Source organism: Xyrauchen texanus, chromosome 13, assembly GCF_025860055.1.
Source record: "Xyrauchen texanus isolate HMW12.3.18 chromosome 13, RBS_HiC_50CHRs, whole genome shotgun sequence".
In the NCBI taxonomy this organism is placed as follows: Eukaryota; Metazoa; Chordata; class Actinopteri; order Cypriniformes; family Catostomidae; genus Xyrauchen; species Xyrauchen texanus.
Genome location: NC_068288.1, coordinates 14,609,868 through 14,636,815, shown reverse-complemented (window position 1 = coordinate 14,636,815; position 26,948 = coordinate 14,609,868). Strand labels below are relative to the sequence as shown.

The window sequence follows — 26,948 nt, the reverse complement described above, 5'->3', positions numbered from 1 at the left end:
AACTTTATTTAAAAAACACGCTCGCTCATTATGATCTGCGCTGTGTATGAACACTTATCCACTTTTTCATGAGAAATATTGCCCATTCGTTTTTTCCAAAAATGTTAGAAACTAATTTTGTTTATGCGTGTCTCTCTGAGATTTATTTTTTTTAAATCTTTTGTTAATGTTTTATTTATTCGTTTATTATTTTGTTAGTTTATATAAACCTTAGTATTATTTTCTTTGTGATTAAGATTATTATGCCTTGATCATTGTGCCCCAAATTAACTTTAAAGATTATCTTTCACAGTATTATGTTTGATTGTATGTTTGCATACCATTTGCTAATTCGCCAGAAAAAAAAACCGCGATTTTACCATCTCATAAGCACTAACGTTAGCTATGGCCGTATCAATTTCCAATCTTATGTCCTTTTTCTTAGACGATAGAAAAACCATAGATCGAGGAGAGAACCACAATAAATCACAGAATCCTGTGTACAAAAATATTTGGAAAAACTACAATTTGAAAAGACTAAATATATAACGTTATGTATATTAACTGAAAGGTAAACTTCTAAGAACGTGAGGCTGTTTGTCATGATGACGTCTAAAGTCCCCGCCAAAGGATGTAGTCCCTTTTAGCAACTTGTTAGCAATCACCGTTTTAAGACACAATAAAGTTTAAAAAACCACAAGCAGGTTATAACTGGTGTGTTTTATTTCATAGATCAAAACGTGAAAATATTTAGAGGCTTTGTTAACCACAGACCTTATTTCAGGCGATTTAGCAAAAACCCATTCAAAAAACCCATAGACTTTAGGGCGAGGGAACCGGAAGTGCTAAAATGCTAACTCACTTCCGCGTTTTGGCCTACAAAGTGACGTCATAACTTCGGCACTCTATTATTGGTATCGGATCGGAAAAAAAATAAGTGTTGAGCTTAAAATGTCCTGTTGGTGGCGGTAATGCGACGAATGGCGTTCAATCTGCCATAAAACTCTAGAAGAAGAAGAAGGAGAAGATTGGCTGAGCTGGTCTGAGCATGCGCACTCTACTGTACATCTGCACGATGGACGGAGTCAGGGAATTAGCTATTCTTATCCTTACTTTTCTGTGTTTAACATTTGTGAATTGTACTGATGATATTTTGGTTGCCTGCGGAGGGTTCGTCAAGTCAGATGTGGACATTAATTACTCTCTCATTGAGGTAAAAAAGACGAGATTTGTCGTTTAAATGACTAGCTGGCTAACTGGCTACATGCTGTCTATCTAACCCAACTGAGGTCTACTTTTTGTCTTAAAATATGTTGTTTATTTATTCTGTTTTCATCATCATCAATCATCATGTACAATGATAGCTAGCTTGATTCGGGCAGAAAGAATGGTATTGATTTTGCCATGTATGTGAGCATTTATATGTTATAAAAATGCTTTGTCATTATATGTGTCCTGGTTCAGTATCACAGACATTTCCTCTGTTTACAGATAAAGTTGTACACTAAACAGGGCTCACTGAAATACCAGACTGACTGTGCTCCAATCAATGGTTACTTTATGATCCCACTCTATGACAAGGTACTGTATCTCAATAGTGTGAATGGGCTGTCGGGAAGGGTTTTTCTGTTACTCATCCAGGTGATTAAGATTACCCTGTGGAGATTAACTCGTCATCATATATAATCATTGCACCCTCAAATTGCTCTTGAAATCCCCTTCCTAATGGTGTGAATTTAGGCATAATTCATCTTTGATATGCTCCTCTATTTTAAACCGGAACAGCTATCATTATAGGGCTGTGGGACCAGCAGCTTCACCTTAATTCACACCATCAGAGAGCTGATTTCCACTGCAACAGTCACATGGATGGGTGACAAAATGTCTTTAACCAAAAGAATAACATGTCCAGGTTAGCCAGGATAAATTCTGCATTATATTTGCATAAAATTATGCTGCGCTAAAGTCTTCCTTGGACGTTTGTTCTCACAAGCTCAGAAGTATTTTACTCTATTGTAATGAAATGAAGAACGAAATGTATGGGAGGTTTTACCTGGGTTACTGTTATACACTTACAATGGAAGTGAATGGGCTTTAATTTGTAAATGTTAAAATACTCACCATTTCAAAAGTATAGACACAAACAAACAATTTGTGTGTAAACGTGATTTAAGTGTTATAAACCACTTTTAGCCAATTTTACAACTTAATTGCAGTGATGAAATCCTAAAATTATTATTTGAACAACTGCACAGTTCAAACAATACACAAGTTTAAAAGAAGTCTTTAAACCCTCCAATAATTGGCCCCATTGACTTCCATTGTAAGTGTCTCACTGGAACACACATTTTTATCTTTTTCAAAGAAAACATTCCTTTTAATACAATCATTCTGAAGTGAATTGCACCATTAGTTGTCTTTAAATGCATTGGTACTGTTTTTTGCATCTAATATTTGCATAATTTAATATATAGTCTTTTTTGACCAACTTTTCCAGGGTGATTTTGTTCTAAAGATAGAACCACCTTCAGGATGGAGCTTTGGTAAGGAATGAGTCCACACAAGTGGTGAATGAGATAAAACAACATCTTTTATGTACATTTATTTTCTTCATCATCTTGGGCTGAGTAAAATGCACCCATTTGATTTTTTTTTTTGCGTGTTTTTGTTTACACATTATCTGTATACAGATCCAACAACGGTTGACCTACATGTGGATGGAATTACTGATATCTGCACTAAAGAACAAGACATCAACTTCTTCTTTACTGGGTTTTCAGTCCTGGGAAGTGTAAGTTGAAATGTACAATTTTATATACATAACTTTGAAGCTCAGCTCTTGTAATGGTAAAAAAAATGTGTGCTAATTTTCCTCCCTGATTCAGGTCTTGAGTAAGGGGCATTTGTTGGGCCCTGCAGGGATTGAAGTTAGTTTGAGAAAAGCAGGCGAAGATGATGTTCTTCAGAGTGTCTTCACACAAGCTGGTGGCCAGTGAGTAAACCTTGATTTAATTTCATAAGTTGCTGCCTTGGCTATGTTCACACCGCAGCGGAATGTGGCCCAAATCAGATTTTTTTTCACACCAACATGTGACACAGATCTGTTAGGTCTAGTGGAAACGACATGACTCAAGCTCATCTACTTTGATGTTTGGAGTCGGTGACATGAATTTTTGGATCTGAAGACAAACGGTCTTGTAGTGTGCACACTTCCTGCGACATGCTAAACTAATCCTAGATGCTACGACATTTTTCAAAACAGCCTGAAATTGAGCTGTCTTGTCATCAGGTGTGCTCACTGTCCCAGTGAGTGAGAGACGGTCATGAGCCAAAACCAATGAAACAGAGAGAGAGCACAAGAGAAGGGCTGCATCTCCCTACTTTAAATCCTATTTTATTCTCCGGACACTACCCAGACATCCAGCCGTTCAGTTACACTACTATAAGCCTCGTTACAACGATGAGCAATGAGGGGGCTAGAGCATATTACAGTGTCTGACATTGTTTTTGAAAGTTCACATACCTCTTAACATTATCTTTGGTGATCTCCAACTGGCGAAGCCAGAAAATCTATGTTTGGCATTAGCCAGCACTGTCAGATGCTCCAGCATCGGAAATGCAGTTAACAATAGTGGCTGGAGTCTCTATTTCCACTTTCCTTACAGTAGAGTCAATGATTGTTAAGGCTCTTTCAAAATGATTCTCAGTGGGAGCATCACTGAGTGGGGAGAATTGATTGGAAACCCTAACAGGAATGGGAGAGTGTTGTCGCTTTGCTGAGCAAGTATTCCACTGAGACATCACCCAAACGCCCTGCTACAGGGGCTCTACAGCTGGAACCAAAGTGTGTGTGTTGCTCACTGTACTACCTGCATCTGAAACCGTATCTACCAGCTTTTCTTTTCACTGACCTCCACTAGCATTTGGATCTGTGTCTCTAACTCATTAAATATCTCTGTCGGCCTAACTAATTCCTTACATTTATCACATGTGAATCCCTCACTGCTGATGGAAGAAGCTATAGTAAACATGTGGCATGCAATGCATGAAGCGATAATATGAGCAGATGCCATGAATTACAGAAATGATGTTGTTGTTGTTGAGGTGTTTCCTGCTCACCAGAGGTTTGAGATTGATGCAATGATTATTGTAAATAATGCATGCATAAATCGTGATAAAAGTGGAAAGGCAGGGGTGCATGTTAAAATACGCATAGTTGTACCACATTAAAAAGTATAAAAGGCCTCAGTTGGGGACAAATGGTCGTGTAGTTGAGATGCTGCAGTCCTGTATTGTGTGCACCTGCATGACAAATACAAGACTGAGTCGCAGAGTGCCTACGGCAAGTCCTGTAGGGTACGCTTGGCTTTAATTGGATGGCCATGTGAACAGACACAAGTGCATTTAATCTAATTTTCAAATACGATCTGGGCCACTTTCATATGTGGATATAAATCGGATACTTATCTGATTTCTTCCAATGTGCCATCTGTGCGAACAGCCAGGTCAGATTTAATGTGGTTTTTACATTAATCTAACTCAACATTCGTCATTTGCACACTTGATTTCCAACTTATAGATATGTTATTGTCTAAAAGTTTCATTGCGAGTCATATCTTTGCTAGTTAATGCATTCAGTTCTTTTTAAGGAAATAAAATAAAATGATACGCTCAACTCAGCAATATTTTTTATTTTTTTTTGGATTGCATGTAGTAAAATATGCACATGAAAAGATACATTAAAGATAACAATTCTTACTTGCTTATATGTTATGCCGTTTTTCCTGCTGTCCTTCCAGATTATAATTGAACTATTTTGCTGTTTTTACAGGTATACCTTTAGCAAGGTGCTTCCTGGAAGTTATGACATCACATCCTCTCACACCTCATGGACAATGGAGCAGGTACGTCTACTAGAGTAGAAACTGACTTGTTGACAAAACAAAGTTCTCAGTGATGAATGAATCAACATGATTCAACACCTGAAGAAACCTGTTTGTAGGACTGCATTTTTGTTTGCTTATTCATTACATTTATACATTTGTTAAAGTTATGTGCAGATTTGTGTGTTCTTTTAGACTATTAGACTTTTTGTCCCCTCGCAGAGCTCAACCACTGTTGTTGTGACAAATGAAAATGCCCCCGCCGCAGCTCCTCTTGTGGTAAAAGGCTATGATGTCTCTGGGGAGGTGCAGAGTGATGGCGAACCAATGAGAGGAGTCAATTTCCTCCTCTACTCTGCTAGCATAACTGAAGCGGTAAAGAATTTGAGTAGATTCCGAGTCTAAGATGATTTCGACACATTCCATCGACACAAAATGAATTTGCTATTAGGGATCTGAGTTGATCCAGATGATTTGTTCTTGATCCAGGATATCAATGGCTGCAGTTTTGCTCCTGTGAACGGGGCTTTGTCTGGCGAGCCCTCCCTTGTGTATTTGTGCAGTGTTCAATCTCAAAATGATGGCACTTTCTCCTTTCCTTGCCTTCCCAGTGGGGAATACACTGTGGTAAGAACTTTTCAGACTTTTGAGAAGTTTTTTTCTTTCTTTGCATGATTGTCACCAACTCTCATATGATTTGGTAAGTTATATATACTACTGTCAGTCTTGGTTCATCTGAAATTGCAGATCCCATACTACAGAGGCGAGAGGATCACTTTTGATGTTACTCCTTCTCGCATGGATTTCAAAGTAGAACACAACAGTTTAATGTTGGAGGTGAGTTTCCTAATTCTTTTTCGTGTTTGGAGACAGGGATTAAAGGGACAGTTCACCCAAATTGAAAATTCTCTCATCATTTACTCACACTCATGCCATCCCAGATGTGTATGAATTTTGTTTTCTCTGTAGAACACAAATGAAGATTTTTAGAAGAATATTTCAGCTCTGTAGGTCCATACAATGCAAGTGAATGGTGGCCAAAACTTTGAAGGTACAAAAAGCATATAAATGTAGCATAAAAGTAATCCATGTTTTCTGAAGTGATATGATAGGTGTGGGTGAGAAACATCAATATTTTGTCCTTTTTTGCTAGAAATGCTTCTCCCTGCCCAGAAGGTGGTGGTGATATGCATGAACTCTTTGGAGAGAAGAGGGCTTTATGAGATTTGTAGTAAGAAACAACGTGAATATTGATGTTTCTCACCCACACATATCATATCCCTTCAGAAGACATGGATTAAACCACTGGAGTCTTATTGATTATTTTTTGCTACCTTTTATGAGATGTTTGGAGCTTCAAAGTTCTGGTCACCATTCACTTGCATTGTATGGACCTACAGAGCTGAAATATTCTTCTATAAATCTTAATTTGTGTTCTGCAGAAGAAAGAAACTCTCACACATCTGGAATGGCATGAAGGTGAATAAACGATGAGAGAATCTTCATTTTTGGGTGAACTGTCCCTTTAAGACATCACATAAAACATGGATTGGTTACTGTTGTAGCATTGTAATTTTAACATGGTTTTCATGTGGCCAGAAGAGAGAGAATGCCTTCATATATGAATCAGTGTCTCTTCGTGCCTGATGTTTTATCTCCGCCTAATCTGTTCTGCAACAGCTCTTAGTCAGTTATACACCAATGAAAATTATATTTTCATTATATTTATAGTTATATAGACCATCTGTTCCTTTTTTTCAGCCAATATTTCGGGTCATGGGATTCTCAGTGATGGGCAGAGTTCTGAATAGCCCCAATGGAGAGGGTGTTGCAGATGCTGTAGTTACGCTAAACAACCAAATTAAAGGTAACCGTGAAAATACACCTGCAAGTCAAGGCAATAAATTAACATCATCATGCAGGGGTATATCCCAAGTACACAACAGCACAAAATATCTGCTAAATTAACATTGTGACTTGATTTGCATTCACATGTTTTTCTCTCGTGTGTCTTTCACAGTGGAAACTAAAGAAGATGGTTCTTTCCGGTTGGAGAATATGACCACAGGCACCTATACAATCAACACACAGAAAGAGCTGATGTTCTTTGAGCCAGTTACAGTGAAGATTGCTCCCAGCACCCCTCAGCTGCCGGACATCATCACTGCTGGGTGAGTATTGATAAGGGATGTCAGTTTTCAGAAATGTGTAAAGAAACTGTAAACATGAATGCCGCAATATGCATGTAAAAGTCACAGATCACCATGAGCACACAGCCTACTTTTTAATTGTATTTTATATAAATACACTTCAGAAATACAAATATTGGCTTTTTTTATACATTTACCGTCCACTGTATTTTAATACATTTAGGCTGTTTACAATGTATTTATTTTGTATGGCAGTTTGTATTGTTTATGGAACATAAAGATTCCACTCTTTCTGCATTAAAGGGGTCATGAATTGGAAAATAAAATTTTCCTTGATACTTCGACATATAAGAGGTAACTGTGCTGTCTCATTTTGAAAACTGTTTGTGACATCACGAGACATTGATCAGTTGTATTTACACGCCCCACAACGTGTCATCGTGCCATTGACCCCGCCCACTGTCGTTCAGTTCATATCGTAAACCGAGAGGGAGATCGAGCTAGACAGGCCCAGTGTGATCAACTATTCCTGAACACCAAAGGGGACCCATCAGGACTATTTTGAATATTTTTGTGCATATAACATGCATTACACATGACGTTGTCATGTTTATTACGCCACATTTAAAAGACGTGGTGTAAAGTTACCCCATCTGCACAGTTACCTCTTATATGTCGAAATTATAATTTTTTTTTTAGGTCGTGGTGCATTAATTACACACTTTGGCTTTAACTGATTTAGTTACTTAGATATGTAGTTTCTTAGATTTTCAAGGTTTTTTTCCAAGTTAAAACACAAATTTGGTGTTTAAAATGTGATTAAACTTGTCTTTAAGAACAACAATAAGTTTGTTTAACATTCAACCTGTTTTGTAATGTAATACCACGATAAAACCTGACACTGTGATGAAATCAACAATTCTCAAAATATGAAAATCAGCACATGCTTTAAGGCCCGGATAAACTTTTTTTCTGTTTTTTTACGTGTTTTTTTTATTTATTTTTTATAACAGGTAGTAATTAGCTTGTGTATTCAATTAAATTGCGTGTCGTGGGCATAATTCAGGTGATTTACTAAGAAAATTTGTGCAAATAGCTACACCCGTAAATATGTTGTACGCACCCTCGAAAAGGAAGCCTTTGCATGTTGTACTTGCTCACTTACAGTATAACTCAATACCATTTTATTTTTATTCAAGATTGCTTTTTTGAAATAAATGTTAATTTATAGGATTATTTGATATCATCATAAACTCTCTGCTGTTTAGCAAGTGTACAGTGCATCTGGAGAGTATTCACAGCGCTTCACTTCTTCCACATGTTATGTTACAGCCTTATTCCAAAATTGATTAAATTAATTATTTTCCTCAAAATTCTACAAACAATACCCCATAATGACAACATGAAAGAAGTTTGTTTGAAATCTTTGCTAATTTATTAAAAATAAAAAACCATGTACATAAGTATTCACACCCATTGCCATGACACTCAATATTGAGCTCCGGTGCTTCCTGTTTCCACTGATCATCCTTGATGTTTCTACACTTGATTGGAGTCCACCTGTGGTCAATTCAGTTGATTGGACATGATTTGGAAAGGCACACACCTGTCTATATAAGGTCTCACAGTTAACAGTGCATGTCAGAGCACAAACCAAGCCATGCAGTCCAAGGAAGTGTCTGTAGAACTCCAAGACAGGATTGTGTCGATGCACAGATCTGGGGAAGGGTACAGAAACATTTCTGCAGCATTGAAGGTCCCAATGAGCACAGTGGCCTCCATCATCCATAAATGGAAGAAGTTTGGAACCACTAGGACTCTTCCTAGAGCAGCCAAACTGAGCGATTGGGGGAGAAGGGCCTTAGTCAGGGAGGTGACCAAGAACCCGATGGTCACTCTGACAGAGCTCCAGCGTTTCTCTGTGGAGAGAGGAGAACCTTCCAGAAGAACAACCATCTCTGCAGCACTCCACCAATCAGGCCTGTATGGTAGAGTGGCCAGACAGAAGACACTCCTCAGTAAAAGGCACATGACAGCCCATCTGGAGTTTGCCAAAAGGCACCTGAAGGACTCGTAGACCATGAGAAACAAAATTCTCTGGTCTGACGAAACGAAGATTGCGCATCTCTGGAGAGATCTGAAAAAATAAAGACTCCGCCGTGAACACCGCTGCATCTCTCCCGGACGAACTTAATACATTTATGCTTGTTTCGAGGACAACACCACCGCCCTCACGGAGAGAGCACTCGCGGCTGACGCTACAGAGATTGATTCACTCTCCGTCTCTGTTGTGGATGTAACCCGATCCTTCCGACGGGTGAACATCCGTAAAGCTGCGGGTCCAGACGGCATTCCGGGGCGCGTCATCAGAGCGTGCGCGAATCAACTGGCAGGTGTTTTTACGGACATTTTCAATCTGTCCCTCTCCCTGTCTGTAGTCCCCACATGCTTCAAAACATCAACCATTGTGCCTGTACCGAAGCAAGCCACAATCACTTGCTTAAAGGGGTCATGACATGAGAAACCAAATTTGCCTTGATCTTTTGGTATATAAGAGGTCTTTGTATCATTAAAATGTCCTGCAAGTTTAATATTTTAAGACGTCCTCCCCATTCTAAACTAATCATTTATTTAATCAAGCTCAAAATACAGCTCGTTCTGGATTCATGGTTAGAAGTGACGTGACGGTTAGAAGTGACGTACCAGCGTTTGCATATGACCGCCTCCAGCACAAGATAACTACGCTTTAAGCGCAAGACAACTACGCTCATTTCAGTATCGCCGTGCGCCTCACAAGTGTTCAGTCGATGGACAGCGAGCTCTGACAGAGACTACTTGTGCACAGGAAAATTACGATGCCACACAGATGTGCTGTTCCTGGCTGTGGTCAAACAAAACCTCTGAATAAGCTGCCGAAAGATCCAGACGTCAGGGAAAAATGGATGCAGTTTATTTTTTGCGGACGTCCCAGTCACGGCAGTGTTAACTTAAGCGTTTGTTCTGTACATTTTAAGGATGACTGTTTTGAGAACAAATCTCAATATGATGCTGGCTTTGCCAGAAAACTGTTGCTCAAAGATAAGTCCGTGCCGACTATTCTGGGAACAACGACGACGCTAAACTGTAAGTAATCTATTTTAAACTTTAAACTACTTTTTAAAGCGCAGTTTCATTCATTATGAATAATCACAGTGTTTTTACTTAGTTTACTTGCATATTGTTCTGGCTGGGAGCGTCAATAATTGATACATAGGCACTGACGTTAGCCAATCATAACAGTGGGCGTTAACACTGAAGTCTTAAATGGAAAACGCCCCCAAAACAGACTGTTTGAATCAGAGGATGAGAAACAGGGTGGGAAAAGGTCATAAATCACTAGATTTTAAAAGTTTTTCTTAAAAAAAATATATTAATACTATAATTGCACCTAAGGGAACATAATAATACAATAAAAAAACCCATGTCATGACCCCTTTAAATGACTGGCGTCCTGTTGCTCTGACCCCCATCATCAGCAAATGCTTTGAGAGGTTAATCAGAGATTACATCTGCTCTGTTCTGCCCCCCTCTTTGGACCCATTGCAGTTTGCCTACCGCAACAACCGCTCCACTGATGATGCCATTGCATCTACACTACACACTGCTCTCTCCCATCTGGAAAAAAGGAACACATATGTGAGAATGCTGTTTGTAGACTACAGCTCAGCATTCAACACCATAGTGCCCTCCAAGCTTGATATGAAACTCCGGGCTCTGGGCTTAAACAGCTCGCTGTGCAGCTGGATCCTGGACTTCCTGTCAGGCAGACGTCAGGTGGTTAGAATGGGCAGCAACACCTCCTCATCACTGACCCTCAACACTGGCACCCCGCAGGGCTGTGTTCTCAGCCCCCTACTGTATTCCCTATACACACATGACTGTGTGGCAACACATAGCTCCAATGCCATCATTAAGTTTGCTGACGATATGACGGTGGTAGGTCTGATCACTGACGATGATGAAAGAGCCTACAGAGATGAAAGAGCCTACGCTGGTGTCAGGAGCACAACCTCTCCCTCAACGTCAGTAAGACCAAGGAGCTTGTAGTGGACTTCAGGAGGAAAGACGGAGAACACAGCCCCATCACTATTAAGGAGCAGCGGTAGAGAGAGTCAGCAGTTTCAAGTTCCTCGGTGTCCACATCACTGAAGAACTCACATGGTCCGTCCACACTGAGGCCGTTGTGAAGTGTATGTATAATATATATATTTCATATACTACTTACTTATTGTATATTGTGTATTGTATATTGTGTGTATTGTCTACTGTACATTGTATATAATTGTTATTGTTGTGTAAGTATGTGTACATCTGATTTGTAAATTGTGTTGTGTAAGTATGTTGTTTATTGTAATTGGTATATGTCTCGTCACTGTCATGACTGCTATGTTGCTCGGAACTGCACACAAGAATTTCACCTACTGTTGCACTTGTGTACAATTGATAGTGTGACAATAAAGTGATTTGATTTGAAAAGTGCATGAATCCCAGCATGCCATGGGTTTCAAACTAGTGAACTCCAGGGGTGGTAGCTAGCATCTTTACCACTGTGCTACCCAGGCCCCCCTGCTGGGTATTATTGCCTTCAGCACCTCACCAGTGCCTTCAGCCCAGCTGCGGGGTCATCAGCCGAATGTCTCTCTGGTGGTGGGGCAGCGGCCCCCACAGCTGGACACCGGATCCCCTCCAACTCCTCTCATCCTTGCCTTACCATCCAGGCATCCATCCTTCACTAATTACTTACAACCACCGTTCTGTATGTCATACCTCAACACGACCATACGCGCCAGCCCGTTGGTCACCTGGCACCGAGATGCGTACTCTGTGCCCTACTGGCACCGTATCTCTTGGTAACTCAGTGCCACCGGTTCCGTGTGGCATACTGCCTCACACAAGCCCTTACCACATATCACCCAGGTTCCCTATTCTTCAGTTTCCTATTTCTGAACCCCCCAGTTTTTGTCCTTCTAAACCATAGCCGGAAACTCCCTTTCTCAGCTTCCTCTGCCAATTCCTTCTTGTCTGACCTGCTGCTGCAGTGCAAGTTTGTGTCTGGATGATCCCACCACATCTCAGCCGTCCTTAATGAATCTGCAGCCCCTTGTAAGTCGTTACCCTCATCCACCCACAACTGCATCTTCTATGGATGTCCTAATATTATAAGTGAATCTCAAGGAATGTATTAAAATCATTCAAAAAAGGCATGTCATGACCCCTTTAGTGTGCGGTGTTCTATGTGTTCTTCATTCTCAAAGTCTCTGTCTGATTAATTTCATCTTAACTGATTACAATTGTAACACTAATCAATCGCCAATAATCCCTAGTTTGGATTCAATAATTGTTTACAAAAAGCAGCTCCAGCCAAGAGCAGAAAACAGTGTTCAGAGGAAGATCAGGGACATGAGTTTGCTGCTCTCTAGTTTAAGAGGATCTGGGTGAACTGCAAAATCACTTTGTTGTTTATGTGTGCACTACTTCGTTATTCTCAGGTTTAGTGTGTGTGGGCACATCTTAGTCACCCGTCTTCCTGAGGGTGTTAAGCAGCTTGGGCGCTACAAGGTTATGCTATCTGCCCATGCTGTCCAGACCATCGAAAGCGACAATCATGGAGCATTCTGCTTCCAAGTTAAACCAGGAGAATACAGCGTGCAGGTACTGATGAGGTTCTTTCGTAACATGACATCACTTTTAACTTAGTCACATATTGATTTAGATCTGTATGGCAGGTGACCCTCCCTGAAGCTGAAGTGAAGGCTGGGCTTGCTTTACAGCCACATACTCTCAATATCTCACTGGTGGATCGTCCCATCACTGACCTTCTCTTTACTCAGTTCATCGCATCTGTAACGGGCTTTGTTTCCTGTCTTGGTAAGAAATGTTTTTGTCTTCGCTGTGAAATTACTTTATCAGGTTCAATGACATGCTCATGATTCAGATTAACAATAAAAATGTAATTAAACAATTACTTGAATACATATATTCTACCATGAACATGTTTTCATTTACTAAATTCAAAGCCTTTTTGTTATTTTTATTTCTTGGGCTTTAAGTTAAAATAAAATGTCATGTGCCGTTAATTTTGTCATATCTTTTAAATATCAATATTTTAGAGGATCTGTGTATCTCAGCGAGTATTGACGCTGACTATCACACCTGGAGTCGTGAGTTTGAATTCAGGTCGTGCTGACTGACTCCAGCCAGGTCTCCTTAGCAACCAAATTGGGCCGGTTGCTAGGGAGGGTAGAGTCACATGGGGTAACCTCCTCGTGGTCGCTATAATGTGGTTCTCGCTCTCGGTGGGGCATGTGGTGAGTTGTGCGTGGATGCTGCGGAGAAATGCATGAAGCCTCCACATGCGCTACGTCTCCACGGTAACGCGCTCAACCAGTCACGTGATAAAATGCATGGATTGACGGTCTCAGACACGGAGGCAACTGAGATTCGTCCTCCACCACCCGGACTGAGGCGAGTCACTACGCCACCACGAGGACTTGGAGCGCACTGGGAATTGGCTGTTCCAAATTGGGGAGAAAATAAAAAAAAATCTGTATTTTGAGATTTTAATGAAAAGAAACATTTTCTTTAGGCAATATGAGGCAACCATGAGAGAACTTGATATTCTTGACTCAAATATTCTTGATATTAGTATAAAAAAATATATATTTTACCTTGTATAAATATGTTTGAAAGCTTTTTTTTCTTTTTTTTTTTTATCATGATTAAGTTATGCACACACATGTATTCAAGATGCAAGGAAAGGATTTTAATTCCTGTTTACTTGAGTTACACCAGATTACATTGTTGTAGTCATTAATTGTTTTGTAGAAAACAGCATGGACACGATAACATTTTGGCACACGTGTTTTAAGCTAGATTTTTAAAATATCTCTTGTTTTTATCACCTCGGATAAGCTTATTTGTCAATGACCCCGCAAGAGTGTGCTGGGATGTACGGATAAATGTTTCCTCTTTTGGTCTGAATTATTTAAAGAGACAGTTCACCCAAAAATGAAAATTCTCTCATCATTTACTCACTCTCATGCCATCCCAGATGCGTATGTCTTTCTTTCTTCTGCAGAACACAAATTAAGATTTTTAGAAGAATATTTCAGCTCTGTAGCTTCATACAATGCAAGTGAATGGTGACCAGAACTTTGAAGCTCCAAAATCTCAAAGGCAGCATAAAAGTAATCCATAAGACTCCAGTGGTTTAATCCATGTTTTCTGAATTGATATGATAGGTGTGGGGGAAACAAAGCAACATTTTATTGCTTTTTATTATAAATTCTCAAAATAATGCTTCTGAAGTTATGGATTAAATCGCTAGGATTACTTTTATGTACTTTTTGTACCTTCAAAGTTCAGATCACCATTCACTTGCATTGTGGGGACCTACTGAGCTGAAATATTCTTCTAAAAATCTTCATTTGAGTTCTGTAGAGGAAACAAAAGTCATACACATCTGAGATGACATGAGGGAGAGTAAATGATGATAATTTTAATTGAGTGAATTATCCCTTTAATTATCCTCTCAGCGGTGTGTGGAGATCTGACCATCACCCTTCAGCCTGTCAGCAGACAGGGAGAGAGGCAGAACCTCCAGCTGTCTGCCAGCGGTGAAACCCTCAGCTTCACTTTCAGTAGTGTACTACCTGGCAAGTACAAAGGTAAGAGAGAATAACATTTTTGATGCATTTTAATGAACAATAGAGATGATTATTGTAGATTATTGAATTGCATGTGCTTTATCAGCATTGATTCTCTGCATTTATCTGCCAAAATGTACTCTAGACAACTTTTGTGAAGTATAATAGATGATTTTGCAGAACACTAGATGTTATAAACCAGCTGCAGATTTCTCCTACTGCTGACTTGGGGAAGTTTCTGATCCTCTCATTATTACCACAGTGGCCATCACCCAGGACGAGTGGTGCTGGAAACACAAGTCAGTGGAGGTTGATGTAGTGGACTCAGACATACAAGGAGTGGAGTTCAGACAGACCGGATATTTGCTACGCTGCACGCTGTCCCATGCCATTACTCTGGTGAGGCCTAAAACAATGACATATACAGTCAATGTTCAATGATGGTTGAACTCAACATCAACTGTTACTAGTCTGAAATAAAGATGATGCATTGTTTGTCCATTTTAGGAATTTTTCCAAGATGGAAGCACGCCTGAAAATGTTGGCATTTACAATCTGTCCAAAGGAGTAAATCGCTTTTGTCTGTCCAAACCAGGTGTGCTCAATCTTTCCTTCAGTTTTCTAGGTTACCCAAAGTTCCTAAAGGATAACAGACTTATCTTTCTTTTTAAATTAAGGTGTTTACAAAGTGACTCCACGGTCCTGTCACCAGTTTGAACAAGATTACTACACCTACAACACGTATGTGCACACAATTGTCAAGCTTTTTATGATATTCTGTAAGCTTCATCTAAAACGCCTTAAAATCAAAGTTGCGACTGATATAGTTTGAGTTTCACAGCTGGGCACACTTTGATCTGTTTGGGGGGGGTTTCAGTTTGTGCATTTGGAGACTAACAATGGTCAGTACGTTTTGCAGTTGTGCTACATATTTCATCTGTCTGTCCAAGTGTGACACATTCAAACATTTGAGGTTGCTTGTGCCCTCCGAGCATTACAAGTACCTATATAAAAGCATTTGTATGTATAATCATAAACCTTTGCAGATAGATTCCTGACATCTTGTCAGGTTTTGTAGGGAAATCAACCGGCGTTATGAACGTGACAAAAACGGGGATGGAAAAATCATCCAAAACGCTTTGAAACCCTCAGACCCCATTTACACCTGGTATTAAGATGTGTCTCACAGGTGATCAGACCAGACACATTGCTGTTCACACCTGGTGTTACCACTCGTCTCAAATGCTTAAATTTGAGGGTCTCTGATTTCATGACGACATACATCATTCACTGTCATTGTGTTACTGCTTGATCGTAAACTGCAGAAAAGACAAGGAAAGCACAAACGAAACCGGTGTGCCTTTTCTCCCAGATGCAGTTGAAATGTAATGTTGTTTTAGTGGAGTGCCTGTGTTAGCTGAGCTTCAGATGTGTGTACTTGCCATCTGTGTCATTGGATGTTGATATCAGACACACTGAAGACGATCTGTGAATTTCTCGTGCTTGTGTGTTTTTGTTTCATTCGGATGGTTATTTACTTTTAAAGCCACACTTAAACTAAACTCTTTTTTTTTTTTTTTTTAGCACAGTGGTTGATTGACAGGTGAGGGGTGGTGCTTCGCTGCTGTCCAGGACGCATTTAGGGTGGATTAGCATTTACATCTCAAATGCAGTGTGTTCACATGCATTTTTGACTGCCTCTGTGTGTGATTTATTTTTAATTTTTTTGTGACCCGATCACAACATTTTTAAGAATCTGTTTACATTTGTATTTAGCACTGACCACATGTGATCGGATCACCCGAAACGCATCTTATTTCATCTGTATGGGTTCCATTAAGGCTGAACGACTGATTGAATTAAGATAGAAATCACGATATGATCTTGCGCGACTACTAAACCACAAGTTGGCATTTCCATCATTACCAACATAGTTGAGCGATTAGGTGTCTATAGTTTTTAGTTTCTAACTACAAGGTCTCCACTTGTAGTTAAAGGCGTTAGTTTCTTATTAGTTTGCAGTGTTGACGTTATTTGACTTCACTGAAGCGTCTTTATTCTGTCAAGATATTTGACCTCCCTCCACTTTTTCTCCCCAATTCCCAATGCGCTCCAAGTCCTCGTAGTGGCGTAGTGACTCCTCAATCCGGGTGGCGGAGGATTAATCTCAGTTGCCTCCACAGTCCGATTATCTTATGACGTGGCTTGTTTTTGCGCGTTACCGCGGAGACCTAGTACGTGTGGAGGCGACCACGCCCAACTCGCCACACGCCCCACTGAGAGCGAGAACCACATTATAGCGACCACGAGGAGGTTACCCCATGTGACTCTACTCTCCTTAGCAAACCTTAGCAGTTTGGTTGTTTGGGAGACCTGACTGGAGTCACTCAGCACTCCCTAGATTCAATCTTGCGACTCCAGGTGTGATAGCCAGCGTCTTTACCACTGAGCTACCCAGACCACCTTATAGGACATTTTAAAAAGATGAATTATACTGCACTTTTAGTCCGACTGAAATCAACTTTTAAAGTGCCTGTAAACGTACTGATAGTAATGCGCAGAAGTTGGTTGCACATATACCCTTTATATACATCCTCAAAGACATTCTTTTTATTTTAGGTCTGCCCCAAGCATCTTAACCCTGACTGCGATCAGACACCACATGACCGGACTCATCACCACTGATAAGATGCTTGATGTCACAGTCACCATCAAGTGAGTGAGAGGGGACCTTATTATAACGTGTTTCCTAATGCCATATCATCCTTGTTTTGAGTATTGTTGGTTGCTTTCCAATAGCTTAGAGGGTCAATTCTGGGTTGGGGGTTTTGTTTTAATTTTGGTAGATCTTCCATTGAGAGTGAGCCTGCCCTGGTTCTGGGACCCCTGCGATCAATTGAGGAGCAGCGACTGGAACAGCAGCTAGTGGACATAGCTGCCCGTAGGAAAGAGAGGGAGGAAAGAGCAGAAAGAGGAGAGGAGCAGAACCCACCCATGGAAGAGAAACCAGATGTCCTCCATGAGCCTTTTCACTATGACTTCTCCTACTGGGCACGGTAAGAGGTTTGAAGAATGTTTGCCATCTTTTCCCTCTTCTGCTTGTATGAGGAAACATGCAAGGATAGAATGATATGTGGAAAAATATAGTGGATTAGATTATCTCATGATGCCAGTTATGAATACATGCTTTGAATTGTGTATCTTGGCTATGTTGACTCTTTCAGGGCTGGAGAGAAGATCACGGTCACACCTTCCTCCAAAGAACTGCTGTTTTACCCTCCTGAAGTAGAGGCTACAATCACTGGAGGTCAGAGTGCGAAACAAACTTCCACAATCCTTTTTATAAACGTTTATGTAGCCTAGGCCTCGTTTTACACGTGGTATTTAAAAGGACAGTTCACCCAAAAATGAGAATTCTCTCATCATTTATTCACCCTCATGTCATCCCAGATGTGTGTGACTTTCTTTCTTCTGCAGAACACAAATGAAGATTTGTAGAAGAATATTTCAGCTCTGTAGGTCCATACAATGCGAGTGAATGGTGACCAGAACTTCACTATTAAACAAAATGTTAGGCTCTCAAGTCAGTTCTGAGGCAGATTTGCAGATACCCTGGGCGAGTGTAGGCCGAGCGCCAGCGCTGGTATGAGTTACCAGTACTGTTTCGGTGAAAAGGGGGAAGTGGTCAGATGCCTCGCTCAACTCCCTCAGAGAACTGGGATTAGAGTCTGACATTATGATTTGTTCTGGCAGAGATCTGTCCGGGTCAAATGGTGGAGATTGCTGGCCGTGCCGGGCTATTCCTCAAGGGGCAGGTGTCGCCTACACTGGAGGGTGTGGAAATCTCCATTAAGGAGAGTGGGGCCACAACGCCTCTCATTGCAGTTCTCACAGATGCTAGCGGAACCTACAGGTGTCTAACTTTTCACCATCACACTTACTTTCATTTGTTTAAAGCTGATGCGTGTCATTTTTTTATTGTTAAAGGAATATTCCAGGTTCAATACAAGTTGAGATCAATCAACAGCATTTGTGGCATAATGTTGATAAGCACAAAAATGTAAAATATTTACGAGTCTAAATACATTTTTGTGGGAATCAACATTGACACACATGCTGTTGATTTGAGCTGAACTTTTATTGAACCTTGAAATCTTCTTTTAATATGTAGAGACAAAAGTGAAAATCTTTTTATTTTTTTTTATATATTTTTTTTTACTAGTGTTGGACCCCTACATAGTGACTCTCAGTATGATGTCAGTGCCAGTAAAGAGGGCTTTGTCCTGACCCCTGTGGAGGGAAAGACAGGAGACTTCAAGGCATTTGCCTTGGCAGGCGTCACGTTTGAGGTAAAACATGAAATAAGACATGAATGCAACAATTGTGTCTACTCGTAATATATGCCATGTATTTATCAATTATTAAAATGTCCATTTGTGCAGATTAAAAAAATGTTCCTCTCTTTTTCTTCTTGCCTCAGATCAAGTCAGACGATGGTGTCTCTCTCTCTGGGGTTCTGCTCTCTCTAAGTGGGGCCAACTTCCGCTCAAACTTACTCACTCAGGACACAGGCCTCCTTACCTTCAACAACCTGGTACTGTCTCCTCAGACCCAAAGTCACCATGCCCTGCTGTCTTAAAGACGGATTGTTTATTTTTGTTTCATTATCAATGTTTCTTTTGTAATAGTTGAGTCCCTCGATTTATCCTCCGTGTCAAAGCTGGATCTAAACATTGATATTCAAGTATTTTAAACTGAAGTGAGGGCATGCAAAAAATGCGGCTAAATAAAAGAGGAATCTGCCTTCCTCGTGGTGAAACGGGGCTCTGTGTGGGAAGGGGAGTGTCCATGGAATGGTTCAGGACATGATCCGGGACTGATGACAGCATCCACACACAGTCCCCTCCTAAAGTTTAGGGGCGTTGGCTTCTGTTGGATGTGCCATGTGTGACCTGATTACTGCCAGCCCTGTTCAATCAAATCAACACCTAAATAGAACTTTTTCAGCAGCATGAAGTGGGCTAAAAGGTCTCGCCCAGTTGCATACTTGCCAAGGTCCAAAGAAATTCCAGATATGAGGAGGTAAAAGATTATTGAAAGACATCTTGGGACGGCTGTCCCAAGATGTGGTAGAGCGGGTCGGCCTCTAATCGCAGGGTTGGTGGTTCGATTCGCGGCCAACATGACTCCACATGCCGAAGTGTCCTTGGGCAAGACATTGAACCCCGTGTTGTTTCCAATGGCAGGCTAGTGACTTACATGCAGCTCTATGGTGTTTGAGTGCGTGAATGAGTCGCAGTGTAAAGTGCTTTGAATACCACTAAGGATAAAGCGCTATATAAGTGCAGACCATTTACATCTGTCTTGGAAGGGTTACAAATCTATTTCAAATGCTCCGAGACTCCAAAGAACCACAGTAAGAGCCATTATCTCCAAATGGAGAAGACTTGGCACAGTAAGGAACCTTCCCAGAAGTGGCCAACCTTCCAAAATTCCTCCAAGAGCACAGTGAAGACTCATCCTGGAAGCCACAAAAAAGCCAGGTACAACATCCATGGAACTGCAGGCCTCTGTCTCATCCATAAAGGTAAAAAAAAAAATGGTAAAATGGTCTGTACTTATATAGCGCCTTTTTAACCTTTGAGGGTATTCAAAGCACTTTACACTGTGACTCATTCACCCATTCACACACACATTCATACACCAATGCAAGGTGCTAGCCTGCCATTGGGAGCAACTTGGGGTTCAGTGTCTTGCCCAAGGACACTTCGGCATGTGGAGTCGTGTGGGCCGGGATTCGAACCACGAACCAAAACCTGCGATTAGTGGCCGACCCGCTCTACCACCTGACCCACAGCCGCCCCTATACAGCTGTCCATTATCAGAAAGACTGTGGGAGCGGGGCCATGCTTGAGCCTTGTGTTCTGAGCCTACAGTCACGCATGGTGGTGGTCGTGTGATGGTGTGGGGATGCTTTGCTGCTTCAGGGTGACTTGCAATAATTAAGGGAAATGTGAAGTCTCCTCTACCAGAAAATCCTAAAGGAAAACGTCCGGTCATCAGTCCATAAATTGAAGCTCAAGCGCAATTATGCAGTGAGACAATGATCCAAAGCATAGGAGTAAGTCCACCTCCGAATGAAATTTTTGGAGTGGCCTAGTCAAAGTACTGACTTGAACCCGATTGAAATGCAGTGGCAGGACCTTAAACGGGCAGTTTGTGCTCTAATACCCTCCATTGTGGCTGAACTAAAGCAGTTCTATGGGACAAAATTCCCCCACAGCATTGTGAAAGACTGATCTCCAGTTATCGGAAGCGTTTGGTTGCATTTGTAAGTTTAGAATGAAATATACACAAAAATAGAAGAAATCAGAGCGGGGGCAAATACTTTTTCACATCACTGTGTATACACACAGTTTAGTGCATATGTTTACAAGCACGTCAGTTTTTAAATAATGGGGTCTTTAATCATATCAGATTTTTCTTGGAAACTTTCTCACTATATTCATCAGTCATGAGCAAGTCAACAAAACCATTTAACGGCAAATTAGGTAAATGTGATAAATGCCCCGGATAGCACACACACCTCTCTTGAGATGCCTGCCTAAGAGTGTTTTTTTTCTAGACCGCATCACATTCTAATTGACATCTGATAAATAGATCAGATTTACAAAGATTCATAAATAATCTTGATGTTTGCCCTACATCTCAGAGTCCTGGCCAGTACTATTTCAAGCCCATGATGAAGGAGTTCCGCTTTGAGCCCTCCGCACAGATGATCACCGTAGAAGAAGGACAGGTTCTCCATATTCCCATCACTGGCTTCAAAACCGCATACAGGTCCGCATACAGTATACTGAGCAGCACATCACCGTATAAGCACTGACACTAAAATGCTCTGTAAAAATGTAAACCTACATAATATTTATGCATGTGTACATTTGAATGGAAGCTAGAAATGTATTTTTGTGTCAAACCTGCCCTGTATTTTGTGGAGTAGCTGCTACGGGACGGTGCAGTCACTAGGTGGCAATGCAGAGCAGGGTGTTGCCGTGGAGGCATTGGGGCAGGGAGAGTGCAACATGTACAGTGAGGACACGGTCACTGACGAGGAGGGCCGCTTCAGACTTCGAGGCTTGCTGGTGAGACTTTATTACTCAACGCTTAAAACAAACAATCTGAATGACAGAGTTCACAAAACAATATGTATCAAGGCTTAACTTTGCATTGTGTTCATCGTCAGCCTGGGTGTGACTACAACATTCAACTGAGAGGGGAAGGAAATGACCACATAGAGAGAGCACTGCCGCCACACAAAACCATCAAGGTGAGAGCTGTATGTACAGTAGCTGTAAGATCTCCGATTTTACTTTTCACCTTAATTCTTCTAAAAGTTTCCGTTCATTCGTTTGTCTGTGATTTTAGGTGGGCAACACTGACGTTGATGGACTAAACATCATTGCCTTCAGACAGATCAATCAGTTTGATCTCAGTGGCAATATCATCACAACTCCTGACCATCTTCCTACTCTCTGGGTAGGTGCAGTCACTGTGCCAATACTCAATTAAAATGGGGTTTCTCGTAATTGTGGAACACTTGAGTCATTGTTCTTCTTCCCTCTCTAAAGGTAAAGCTGTACAAGAGTGACAACCTTGACAATCCCTTCCAGAGTGTGTCCCTCGGCCAGTCCCTGTTCTTTCACTTTGCCCCCCTGCCACGTGATGGAGAGGTAGATTCATACTTAGAAACTCTCCGTTTCGTTAAATCGGTGTTTCCCAACCCTGTTCCTGTAGGCACGCCAACAGTACACATTTTGGATGTATCCCTGACCTGATGCATCCATTTCAGGTCTTGGGGGTACTGTACTTATCGGCAGACCTCCTGGGGAAAATGTAGGTTGCTGCTGGAAGAGGTGTTAGTGAGGGGAATCTCCTCAACCTCCACCAGTGTGCAGCATCCACCGGGTGCGACCGCAGCCATAGTGCGCCGGCTCCAAACGCCCCAGTGTTGTAACGAACAATTTACTGTAAAAAGCCACCATCCTTCGGATGAGACGTTAAACCGAGGTCCCGGCTATCTGTGGTCATTAAAAATCCCAAGGTACTTCTCGTAAAGGGTAGGGGTGTACTGTTTCCTGGCCAAATTCCCCCCATTGGCTCTTATCAATCATGGCCTCCTTATAATCCCCATCCATGAATTGAATGTATCACTCTACTCTCTCCTCTCCACCAGTAGCTGGAGTGTGGCGAGTGTACTGGTGCACACTGGTGCTAGTTGAGGAGAGTCCCGTTCACTGTAAAGTGCTCTGAGTGTAGTGTCAGAAAAGCGCTATATAAATGTAACGTTGATGAGTTGAATCAGGTGTGTTCGACTGAGACAATGAAAGCTTGTTCTGTTGGTGTGCCTCCAGGAACCAGGTGGGAAAACACCGTTAAATGACTCCTGTTTTTTAATATTATATTGTGATTATTTTGACAAGATATCAAGGATAAAAGAAGAAACTTGTCTCAAAATGAATGCTGCTTCCACATGTTATGCACATGAACGACCCCTCAAGTCGTAATTATGAGTTGGAAACTCAGATAAATTTGATAGTTTCCGAGAGGAGACTTTCAGCATGACGGCGGAGAGTGCCGTTTTTGTAGAGAATGACCGGTTCTACTTATTTTTCTCGAAACGGCTAATTGTGAGAGCTTAATTGTTTCTGTCATATACAACCATTTGATGCATATTGTTTTACCAAGCCTTTATTTTGTCGGACAGACTTTTTCATGGAAAAGTATGCAAAAAATGTTCCTACTCCCATAAAGATATTAAAGAAATAAGTGTCCTGAGATATCTCGGCGGTCTGTGTGACAGCTGTACACTTTGTAAATGGCAAACAAACATGTGTCTGCATACCACAGACATTGACGCTTTTCACCTGTCAATCATTGTGCTCGTTCTCATAGTATTTGAAGCGGATCATTGAGGCTGTGATTCATGATGTTTGTCAGTTGAGGGCGCTATTGTGCCACTGTTGAATTGGACAGCCACAGGAACAAACAATGCTGCTCTTTTGCTCCGTTTTGGCCTCAAAATGTTCTCTGGAGGGCGGGGTTTTGGAATGAGGGGCTTGGCTAATTCAATTTTAGTTTTTGGCACCATTCTGAGTAAATTCTAGAGACTGTTGTGTGTGACAATCCCAGAAATACTCAAACCAGCCCGTCTGACACCAACGATCATCCATGCCATTATCTAATCAGCCAATCGTGTGGCAGCAGTGCATACAATCAGCTTCAGTTAATGTTCACGTCAACCATCAGATTGGGTGTTTCAACCGACATTCATATTGGATGATTGTCTCAATGTTATATTTGCTGAGATTGAGCCCTCGGTCTCCCCAATACATATAGAAATTATGATTAATTCAATCCTAGTCGAAACGGCAGTTAATTACACGTCATGTCACCATCTCAATTTTAGTTTGATTGTGCAGTCCAACTCACAACATGCAACTTCAGAAGCGCCTGCCAATATTTCCAAGCAGTTTGCCTTTGTTGGTCTTTATTTTGAATTTGATCTTTTTGCCCTTTGCAGAGCTATGTGTTGATGCTGGACACATCACTCTCTCGCTCCCAGTATGACTTCAAACTTCCACAGGTTTCATTCACGTCCTCTGGTTACCACAAACATATAACACTGACCTTTAACCCAAAGGTAAGAATACCTGCCTGTCTGCATTTAAAAAGCCATTGATGAGGATGAGTTAAAGTTACACAAGTTACGTTTGTATTATATCTATTTTTGCTTTCCACAGAGGAAAATGCCAGATCAAGATGTTGCCCAGGGATCCTACATTGCCCTTCCTCTGACTCTACTGCTGCTGCTTGCTGTGTATAATCATGAGCGGGTACCTTTCCGTTTCCTGTCCGAATACTTTAAAGCCACAAACAGATTCTTGACATCGCAGCGGCTGCAGTTTTTAGGGCTTAATGTTGATAATGTAATTATTTTTGTCTTTCCCAGGTCATGCCACTTCTTCTGCAGCTGGTCAGTCAGGTCCAGGGTGTTCGAGGCATCGCTCAGTCAAGCGGGGATGGACTCGCTGTGGACGAAGCCAAGCGCCAGTCAAAGAGGCCGAAGATGAGACGCACTTGAGAGCCCGGAGTGACCTAATATGAAGGCCAAGCCAACCACGGCATTCACATCTCTTAAATCTCTCTGGTTTTCAGCCAATTTGATTTGAGTCCCATTATAAAAAAAATCTCACATGAGACAACGTAATTTTCTGGACATCTTGGGTATAATATGAGGTTTATTTACTCTGGGTGTAGTTTACATAGTGTTCTGGTGGCACAGATTGGTATCATTTTAGCTTTCAGTCCCTGGCATATGTGAACGTGACTCGAGAGATGATGTGGGTTTGGTGTATTTATGTTAGTGAGAAATCGCTCAGGGAGGCTGGCTGATGTAAGTTTGTATGTGCGTGACTGCGTGTGTGTGTGCGTGACTGCGTGTGTGTGCGTGCGTGACTGCGTGTGTGTGTGTGACTGCGTGTGTGTGCGTGCGTGACTGCGTGTGTGTGCGTGCGTGACTGCGTGTGTGTGCGTGCGTGACTATGTGGGTGTCTGCGGGCGCGTGTGACACTGCGCGTGTGCATGCGTGACTGCGTACGTGTATGACTGTTTGTGTGTGACTGCGTGTGAGTGTGACTACATGTGTGTGCGTGTGTGTTATCTTTAGGATAGGGAGAATTAATGACCCAAGTAATTGATTTCAATAGTGTCCTGAATGAGTAGAATATTTATTAACAATTTTCTCAAATATAATTATTTAGCCTAATACTAGATTTTATTAATCCCCCACTCCCAATCAGTTACCAGTTCCTTTTTTTAATCACAAAACATGTACTAGAATTAAGTTTTCTAACTTTCCCCCTCAAATTTTTATTTAAAAAATCAGTGATGTTTTTGTTTGCTTTGTTAAAATGTCACAAGACAACCAAAAGCTAATTTTTGACAGTTCCTTTAGATTGTTCTGCTGTTTGATGGGTTCAGTACATATTCATTCCATAGCATTAAAAATGGTCATCATGTGATGATGTGTATGGTTACCAGAAAGAACAATGATAATAAAGTGTGTTTGAATTTACTCTTTATTTATTAATTCTTTAAATCTTCTGCTTGATAATTCACACCTTGTCTTTGCATTGTAGATGTCTTATGCTACTCTTTACTAGCAACAATGCATTGCAATGTTATAAACCTACAGGATAAAGTATTTGTAACTTATTACACAGCGGTCTGGAATACTCTATTCTGATTGGTCAATGGCGCCATCTAGCGGTCTGTTATTGCTCTGTAACAACTGCACATTTTGGTCTGTTCTGAATGGATCACTTCAGAAGACATGGATTAAACAACTGGAGTCTCATGTATTACTTTTATGTGTCCGGTATGTGATAACTGTTAAAGATCTGGCCACCATTCACTTGCATTGTATATAGACCCAACAGAGTTGAGATATTCTCCTCTTTGTTTGTGTTCAGCAGAAGAAAGTCATACACATCTGGGATGGCATGAGGATGAGTAAATGATGAGAGAATTTTCATTTTTGGGTGAACTATCCCTTTAAACTGTAAAAACGCGTCTATCCATGACGCTGGATAATTTTTTTTTTTTTCATGACGCTTAACTTTTTAGAGTTAAGGACGCATTTTACCATTGGAGAGATCGTAACCAGAGATAGTAGCAGAGACGGACCACTAGTATTAAAATAAATCGGAACGTCCAACGGACGCAGACAAGAAAGTCCCGCTTTACAGATAAATGAGCCAATCATCTATTAGATACAGGCATCGCCTGCCAGTCAACTCGAGTACGCGCATACGCAGTAGCTGAACCAGTTTGAAAATAGCGTTGTTTTTTTTTTGTTTTTTTTGCATGATCTGAGCTAGTAATGAAGCACAAATTATTATACCGTTGTACGATTTTACTGCTGATTTTAAAAATGTTCTTTGATCGTAATCTCGTCCAAACATTTAGGAGATTTCCTTGTTTCCCAATTCAAGTAGATAGGGGCTGCACTATTATTCCGTTTACACTGAAAATAACTGTCCAAGAGCGTTCCAAATATGGCCACCGAATGGACTGACTCGTCTTGAAAATCTTTGGCGTAATGGTCAACTATGTGTGTTACGACAGTAAGTCACAGTTTTCGGATGCCATACAAATGAAAGAGAGACCCGTAAACCAACACCTACCTGTCG

At 41.1% G+C, this 26,948-nt stretch overlaps 1 protein-coding gene across 1 annotated transcript; it reads left to right on the top strand.

Annotated features, from left to right (window-relative positions):
- The first annotated feature begins 1,021 nt into the window (after positions 1–1,021).
- Positions 1,022–26,111, top strand: nomo (nodal modulator). The gene is made up of 31 exons (XM_052140950.1): positions 1,022–1,192; positions 1,471–1,560; positions 2,477–2,522; positions 2,670–2,770; positions 2,865–2,971; positions 4,811–4,883; positions 5,085–5,237; positions 5,352–5,489; positions 5,610–5,699; positions 6,624–6,729; positions 6,883–7,033; positions 12,541–12,703; positions 12,778–12,919; positions 14,587–14,718; positions 14,960–15,096; positions 15,205–15,292; positions 15,375–15,438; positions 17,317–17,412; positions 17,544–17,753; positions 17,922–18,004; positions 18,451–18,610; positions 18,920–19,046; positions 19,178–19,291; positions 21,410–21,537; positions 21,698–21,839; positions 21,941–22,024; positions 22,123–22,233; positions 22,326–22,427; positions 24,278–24,397; positions 24,498–24,590; positions 24,707–26,111. Exons 1-31 carry the CDS (start codon positions 1,028–1,030, stop codon positions 24,836–24,838), a joined length of 3,648 nt encoding a protein of 1,215 aa, XP_051996910.1. The 5' UTR covers positions 1,022–1,027; the 3' UTR covers positions 24,839–26,111.
- The last annotated feature ends 837 nt before the right edge of the window (positions 26,112–26,948 follow it).

Bases quoted from the DNA above. Each gene is read 5' to 3' on its own strand.
- nomo (XM_052140950.1), top strand. From the start codon at position 1,028: ATGCGCACTCTACTGTACATCTGCACGATGGACGGAGTCAGGGAATTA. The intron at 5,700-6,623 runs GTGAGTTTCCTA...CCTTTTTTTCAG, and splicing joins ACAACAGTTTAATGTTGGAG to CCAATATTTCGGGTCATGGG. The intron at 15,439-17,316 runs GTATGTGCACAC...TTTTTATTTTAG, and splicing joins GATTACTACACCTACAACAC to GTCTGCCCCAAGCATCTTAA.